The sequence below is a fragment of the Chiloscyllium punctatum genome, chromosome 36, assembly GCF_047496795.1.
Source record: "Chiloscyllium punctatum isolate Juve2018m chromosome 36, sChiPun1.3, whole genome shotgun sequence".
NCBI classification, from domain to species: Eukaryota; Metazoa; Chordata; class Chondrichthyes; order Orectolobiformes; family Hemiscylliidae; genus Chiloscyllium; species Chiloscyllium punctatum.
In genome coordinates, this window is record NC_092774.1 from 13,791,583 (window position 1) to 13,799,725 (window position 8,143).

The 8,143-nt window shown below is 50.1% G+C and overlaps 1 protein-coding gene across 1 annotated transcript in view; it reads right to left on the reverse strand.

The window, feature by feature from the left end:
• The window catches only part of LOC140460733 (uncharacterized), a 31,443-nt gene extending 26,409 nt beyond the window's left edge, over nt 1–5,034 (reverse strand). The window contains exon 1 of the mRNA XM_072555358.1: nt 3,727–5,034. Coding sequence (XP_072411459.1) covers nt 3,727–4,926 — 1,200 coding nt within the window. The 5' untranslated portion in view covers nt 4,927–5,034. The remainder of the gene's footprint in view (nt 1–3,726) is intronic.
• Nucleotides 5,035–8,143: the final 3,109 nt, after the last annotated feature.

An 8,143-nucleotide genomic window follows, 5' to 3' on the forward strand; every position in this document is an offset into this window, starting at 1 on the left:
AAAATAGAATGTCTCTGCAAATATAATTCTGCAAATACAAATTCACCTCCATGGATGTATGTGTGTGAATGAGACAGAGAAAAGTCTATTTTGTGCTGTATATCCCGATGTCTACTTGATAACAGATGCTTTAATTCTGCTGGTGTAAATATTGTTGTAAATCATAGCTGGGTATGAATAGTTAGATGTTAGGGTGAGAGAGTGCCTCAAGAGGGGCACTATAAGAATCGTGGGAGAGCCCTATTTCTGGTTTACTTCCTCATGAACAAACATTAAGCACGAGCATTTATTTATTTCTAATTTTGTTCTGTTTTTCTTGTTTGATTCCCAGCTAGGACTACACTCCGTGTCTGGATGGTTGACAGGCTGGGAGACTGTGGCTTGAGTCTTGAATAACTGAATGTTTTAGTGTTCCAGAAGCTGTGGGGGGTGGGGGGGTCAAGGCTTCAGCAGAAATCCAGCAGAGCAGAGAACAGACCAATATCTTACTCTGTGGGAAACTGAAATCCGAGCTGATTGTGGCTGATATATCCATTGGCTCAGCTCTTTCTCCCTGCATTATCCCAACTACCCTTAACTCCCTGACCATGAAAACCCATCCAATTGTGTCTTGAATATACTTAATGAAGATGCCTCTACTGCTTCCTTGGGCAGAGAATTCCATAGAATGACTCTTCTCCAGGAAAAGCAGTTCCTCCTCATCTGTCCTAGGTGGCACAGTGAGTAGCACTGCTGCGTCACAGCGCCAGAGACCCAAGTTCAATTCCTGCCTCGGGCAACTGTCTGTGTGGGTTTCCTCCGGGTGCTCTGGTTTCCTCCCACAGTCCAAAGATGTGCAGGTTAGGTGAATTGGCCACGCTAAATTGCGTGTAGGGTCAGGTGAAGGGGTAAATGTTGGGGAGTGGGTCTGGGAGGGTTGCTCTTCAGAGGGTTGGTGAGGTCTTCTTGGGGGTAGTGCATCCACCACGACCTCTGGACATTCATCCCATACATGACCCGCTCTCTGTTTATGAAAACCTTTTCCCGAATCGGTCCACGCCGTGCATTCACTTGCAGCAACCGAAAGGAAATGGAAGTCAAAGATTGAATCCAAGAATGGGGGGGGGGGGGGTAAGGAAAAGGAGTTGGGAAGAGAGTACCCTACTCACAGATGGTTGACAGAGTAAGGAGGTTGCAGTCTGGAGCAAACTCAATCTTCATTCAGAGACAGAGCAGCAGCAGCTCCCGAAGCTCGTGTTCCAACTTCCGCATTGAGACAATAGGAAGGCTCTGATTGGCAGGAGGACCAGTCACCTTCCGGTCCTCCAAGGCTTCCGATTGGTCCACCAAAAGATAGTCGCGAGACGTGTGCCTTGCGTGCAGTGAGGAGCACGCGCAGTCTGCTCTCTGGTGATGAGGCTGTTACTGACAGGATTGAAGTGTCTGAATGTCAAGAGAAGTTAAAAAGGGGAGATGCATCATTTTTTCCCCCTGTGATATTTACCTTTCCTCCACGCCCCATGACTTTATAAATCGAAATAAGGTCACCCGACAACTTGTGGTTGTCGATAGGGCGACCAGAAGTGTACTCAGTACTCTACACATGGTCTCCCCAATATCCTGTCCAACCTCAACGTGATGTCCCAACTCCTGCACTGAAAGGTGTGAACAATGAAGGAGAGTGTGCTAAACGCCTCTTTCACCACCCTGTCTACCAATGATGCAACTTCCAAAGAACTATGTCCCCGACTTGGAGATGCCGGTGTTGGACTGGGGTGGATGAAGTTAAAATTCACACCACACCAGCTGATACTCCAACAGGCTCATTTGGAAGCATTAGCTTTTGGAGTACTGCTCCTTCATCAGGTGGTTGTGTCTTATGATCCTGTTCCACAAACACCCCATGAAGAAGCAGCGCTCCAAAAGCTTGTGTTTCCAAATAAACCAGTTGGACAATAACCTGGTGTTGAGAGATTTTTAACTTTATGTACCTGAACCCCTCCACATTCCCCCCCCCATGAATCTGTTCTAGAACACATTGCAGGGCCCTAGTATTATCTGTACAAGTCCTGCCCTTCCCTGTTTTAGCAAAATGCAACCCCTTGCCTTTATCTCTCGCTCTCTCAGACACACACACACCCTAACACTCACCCCATCTCACAGGCTGATACTCCATCTCACACACACTTCATTTGCATATATGCACACACTCTCATGCACACACAGTCACACAAGTCTATGGGGTGAATTTGCAATTGCAGAATTATATTTGCAGATATATTCAATTTTGCTCAAAAAGCAGACAAACTGCATGTAATATTTTATAAATTCCTACTTTGGTTAATAGAACCAATCTGATTCAAGATTGGGATACAGTCTCGAACCTCACAACTTTATGCAGTATCGGAGCTGAGATGCCACCTATTTTTATAAAACCTTAAACCATCTCAAGAAGGTGAATTAAAAGTAGTTCTGGGGTTTACTGACCTGAAACCTGCAACCCATGGTAAAAGATGAAAGACTAATCCGCAATCTAGATTTGTTCAATATCTTATCAGTTGCATGACACCGTCAGCTTTTGCTGTAAATTCTGTGTCTTATGATTCTGCTCCACAGCTACCTGATGAAGGAGCAGCACTCCAAAAGCCAGTGCTTCCAAATAAACCAGAAGGAAGATAACCTGGTGTTGTGTGATTTGTAACTTTATCCACCCCAGTCCGACACTGGCACCTCCACATCGTTTCCAATGGACACAGCCCACACCTCCCAGTGCTGCCAGGAAACTGTACAATGACAATGGGATGATGGAGTACCTGCACTCCTGAAAAATTCACAATTTCTAACAATACTGGCCACTCATTCACTGCTGCAACCGATACACAATATTGGAAACATAGTACAGGAGACTGTCAGAAATCAGCACAGGAGGTCAGGCAGCATCTGAGGAGCAGGAAAAATCAACATTGCCCAAAAAATGTCGATTTTCCTGCTCCTCGGATGCTGCCTGACCTTCTGTGCTTTGCCAGCACCACTTTAATCTTGACTCTGATCTCCAGCATCAGCAGTTCTCACTTTCACCTGTAAGAAATGAGCAGTTTTAGAACAAAATGCAATTCAAAGCTCTCAATGAGAGTCTGAGCTCGGCGTGAAGTACAGGTAATCTTTATTGCGACCCAACTTTGTTACAGCTTCAGAATCTCCCAGCAGGAAGGCGTAGAAAAAGTAGCAATGTTTTAAAAACAGCTCACAGTCAAAGTGCACACACTCCCTCCAACCCCTCACTTTCTTCATTATTGGTCATTACCCAGTTGCCCCTTTGTAATTGGATCCTTGGTACAGCCTTAACCCGGAGAAAGTACTGCCTCACTCAGCATTTTCAACCCATATCCTGTTTCCAAGTCAGTTGGATGGGCAGTGTAGAGTCAATCATACTGCTTTGGGTCTGGAGTCACGTGTAGGCCAGACCGGGTAAAGGATGCAGCTGGGACGATTGAGTGAATCCTCTTCCACAACGACAGTTTCTTTCCCTAAAAAAGAACTGAGTGAATCAGGTGGGAGTTTTCTTCCATCCCCACTCCACCGACAATGGTTTCACCGTTAGATTCTGAACTCCAGGTTTCTGACCAAATTCCAATTCCCCCATCTGCTGCGGTGGGAATCGAACCCGGGAGTCCCTGGAACCGGGTTGATCGTCCAGTCAATAAATGGTACTCGGCTGTCATTCCTTCAATCCCCCTGCGATGGTACATGAACTCGCTGGTGGCTCCGCAGGTAGGAGGAGCGGGTGAAGGCCTTCCCGCACTCGGGGCAGCTGAAGGGCCTCTCCCCGGTGTGGACCCGCTGGTGCCTCAGCAGGTTAGAGGAATTGCTGAAGGCCTTCCCACACTCGGGGCAGGGGAACGGCCTCTCCCCGGTGTGGACCCGCCGGTGGGTCAGCAGGTTAGTGGAATGCCTGAAGGCCTTCCCACACTCGGGGCAGCTGAAGGGCCTCTCCCCCGTGTGGACCCGCCAGTGGGTCAGCAAGTGAGAAGAATACCTGAAGGCCTTCCCACACTCTGTGCAAGGGAACAGCCTCTTCCCCGTGTGGACCTGCTGGTGGCTTAGCAGGTTAGAAGAATTGGTGAAGGCCTTCCCGCACTCAGGGCAGCTGAAGGGCCTCTCCCCCGTGTGGACCCGCTGGTGGGTCAGCAGGGTGGAGGAACTACTGAAGGCCTTCCCACACTCGGGGCAGCTGAAGGGCCTCTCCCCCGTGTGGACCCGCTGGTGCCTCAGTAGGTGGGAGGAATTGCTGAAGGCCGTCCCGCACTCGGAGCAGCTGAAGGGCCTCTCCCCCGTGTGGACCCACTGGTGGCTCCGCAGGTGGGAGGAATTGCTGAAGGCCTTCCCACATTCAGGGCAGCCGAAGGGCCTCTCCCCCGTGTGGACCCGCTGGTGGGTCAGCAAGTGGGAGGAATTCCTGAAGTCCTTCCCGCACTTGAGGCAGCTGAAGGGCCTCTCCCCCGTGTGGACTCGCTGGTGGGTCAGCAGGTGGGAGGAATTGCTGAAGGCCTGCCCGCACTCGGGGCAGCTGAAGGGCCTCTCCCCCGTGTGGACACGTTGGTGGGTCTGGAGGTTGGAGGCCTGGGAAAAGGCCTTCCCGCACTCTGGGCAGCTGAAGGGCCTCTCCCCTGTGTGGACACGCCGGTGGGTTTGGAGGTTGGAGGCCTGGGTAAAGGCCTTCCCACACTCGTGGCAGCTGAAGGGCCTTTCCCCCGTGTGGACCCGCTGGTGGGTGTGGAGGTTGGTGGAATCGCTGAAGGCCTTCCCACAGACAGGGCAGGGGAATCGCCTCTCCCCAGTGTGGCTGTGCCGATGAGTCTCCAGGGCAGACGGGAAACGGAAGCCTTTTTTGCAGTTACCACACTTCCACGGTTTCTCCACGGAGCGGGATTCCTCTGGTTTCTCCATGGCCGGAGCTTCAGCCACACACAAACGTGTGCAGAGCCTATCCCCACCGTGAATTCCCCTTCCGAGGCCGTATAACTGTTTCAGGCTCCACACTCAGTGCGCTGCGACAGTAGGGTCTCTCGTCCAGTCCCACTGATGCTGAAAACGTACTCAAACAGGAACCAAAACGCTTTGCTCCTTCTCACAGAAATCACAGTCAAAAACCGTTGCGGTCCCGATGGATTGAGTGACTGTCAGACATTGACGTCAAAGTGAGGACTGCAGACGCTGGAGAGTCAGAGTCAGAAAGTGTGGCGCTGGAAAAGCACAGCAGGTCGGGCAGCATCTGAGGAGCAGGAGAGTCAATGTTTTGGGCATAAGGCTTTCACCTGTTGATTTTGAAACTTCTGTCTTCATATCTTCAAATACTCTGTAAAAAGAGATTACAAAAGGCATCATTGTCAGTGCAGGGTAGAAATTCTTAACAAGGAATTCTACTTTCTGCGAAATATTCTTTTCTTTTGTTATTCCACAAAATTGAAAGCACCTTCCCACTTTCTCTCCCCCTCTGTTCTCACTCCACTCTAATTCCCTGAAGGTGCTGATTCAGGATCTTAAAGGGGCAGAAAAGCAAAAACGTCAAGACTGACACCTCTCTGCATTTTGGATAACCCCACAACACTGGGATACAGTTGACAGTGAGCAGGTCTGATTCTGGGAAGCAAACATAAGTGTGTCAATTCATGGGGTAACCTGCAATGCAGCTATTTGTGGAACAAAATGGTTAAGGTCCCCAGGAAGGTGGAAGCAAATTGAGACATCAAGGCATTAACACCGACACACTTCAGTCAAACTCTTCTGCTCCCAGTCAGGGCAAAACATCTTTGAAAGCTGCTCTGAAAGTCCATCTTCACAACCACACTTCTGCTTTCACCAAAGACAATTAGAGTCATAAAGCACGGAAGAAGACCCTTTGGCCCAACTTGTCCGAGCTGACCAGATATCCTAAATTAATCTAGCCACATTTGCCATCACTTGGCAATAGATCCACACACATCATCTATTGCGTCCGCTGCACCCGATGTGGCCTCCTCTATATTGGGGAGACAGGCCACCTACTTGCGGAACGTTTCAGAGAACACCTCTGGGACACCCAGACCAACCAACCCAACCACCCCGTAGCCCAACACTTCAACTCCCCCTCCCACTCCACCAAGGACATGCAGGTCCTTGGACTCCTCCATCGCCAGACCATGGCAACACGACGGTTGGAGGAAGAGCGCCTCATCTTCCGCCTGGGAACCCTCCAACCACAAGGGATGAACTCAGATTTCTCCAGTTTCCTCATTTCCCCTCCCCCCACCTTGCCTCAGTCAAATCCCTCGAACTCAGCACCGCCTTCCTAACCTGCAATCTTCTTCCTGACCTCTCTGCCCCCACCCCACTCCGGCCTATCACCCTCACCTTGACCTCCCTCCACCTATCGCATTCCCAACGCCCCTCCCCCAAGTCCCTCCTCCCTACCTTTTATCTTAGCCTGCTGGACACACTTTCCTCATTCCTGAAGAAGGGCTGATGCCTGAAACGTCGATTCTCCTGCTCCTTGGATGCTGCCTGACCTGCTGCGCTTTTCCAGCAACACATTTTCAGCTCTGATCTCCAGCATCTGCAGTCCTCACTTTCTCCACCAATTCAGACACATACCTGAGTTTGCAGAATCTGCTCCCTCCCTGGATTCACTCGAGCTGCTACAAGTGAACAGATTTCCACCCCTCCCCTCTCTCGCCTCCCCAGGATGAACAGTTGTCCAGAGGGAGGGAGTTTCACTCTGAAACTGACAGGGCCACTTCCGCGCTTTGTGACGCCATCGATGGGTCGGGGGTGGGGGAGGGTATGGGAGACTGGGCGAGAGAAAGGGGCGGGATGGGATGCGGGGCTCGGCCAGCAGCGGGACCCCGCAGTGCGCCTGCGCTGCCCTGCACAGTTTGCAGAAATTCCTTCCCTTCATAGAATCCCCAGTGTAGAAGCAGGCCACTCAGCCCAACGAGTCCACACCGACCCTCCAAAGGGTAACTCACCCTCAACCATTCCCCTAGCCGTATTGCTCAATACTGTTAGAAATGGGGTAAAGTGTTGTTTTTGCAGATATAGAAAAAGCAGAAAGAAAAGGGGTACAGCAAGAGAACTATTCACCCTGCAGGTATTTAGGGACTTTTCAGTGTTTAATTGTGGTTAATTAAATACTAACTTTGGTGTGTAATTACTATAACAAAAAATTATTTTTGTAAAATTATGCTTTCAGCAAAAAGCTGAGATAACCGAAATACTTGAGCGATACAAAACGATACAAGTTAATGAAATATCTGAGGATGGAATGTACCAGCAGAACTGATACAAAATGTTAAACCAGATCTTGACAAAATAAATGTATGTGTCAGCATTTACAGAGAGGAAGGTTGCCAACCTGGGGAAGGGGGAAGTAATAAGGGTGGAGCGCAGCTGGGCAGTGGTATGGTACAGTGAGAGAGATTGGGTCATTAGGAGTCTGGAGAGATGACCTCACTCAGCTCAAAGGGTATAACTGTCCACTAACCTGATTCTAATTTGCTCATTTGCTTCTGCATTTGATGCCCTTTCTTGCAAGATCGTAGAATAAATTGTCTTGTTTCCAGTTTCGGTGGTCTCCTCTAAATTTTATTAAACTTGTTTCTCAAGGATTTGGGGGCTCGTTCCTGGATCCCAAGCTCCGGTCGCTCGGCGTTCTTGGAGAAACGGAGAAGGTGCACCTCGCTGATTTCGGTGATCTCTAGTTTCCCCTTGTTGCCGAGGCGGCTCTGGGCGAGGGTGATCCAGACTGGGAGACCCTGGAGACAGGACGGGCAGAGGCGACGCAGCGGGTCCGGTCGGGTAACTCTTGTGCACAAGACCCGGGTAAGAAAAAGGTATTAAATAAGTATTGTCCGGGCGACGGGGGTAGGCAGCGGGTTTTGTTTTGTTGTCAGTCTTTGCCACGATCAAGGTGCACTAAGACCTGGCGGGTTGGTCAGGTAACACTTATGGACTTAAGACCCGCATTCGCGGGCGGCCGGGATTTGCAGCAGTACTTGCTGTTTCGCCGCGGCGCGAAGGACACTAAGATGTGGTGGTTCGGTTGGGTTACTCTTGTGTACATAAGACCCAGGTAAAGGTAAATTTCAGGCGACCTAGATGGACAACATATTTTGCTGTCTGGTATTGC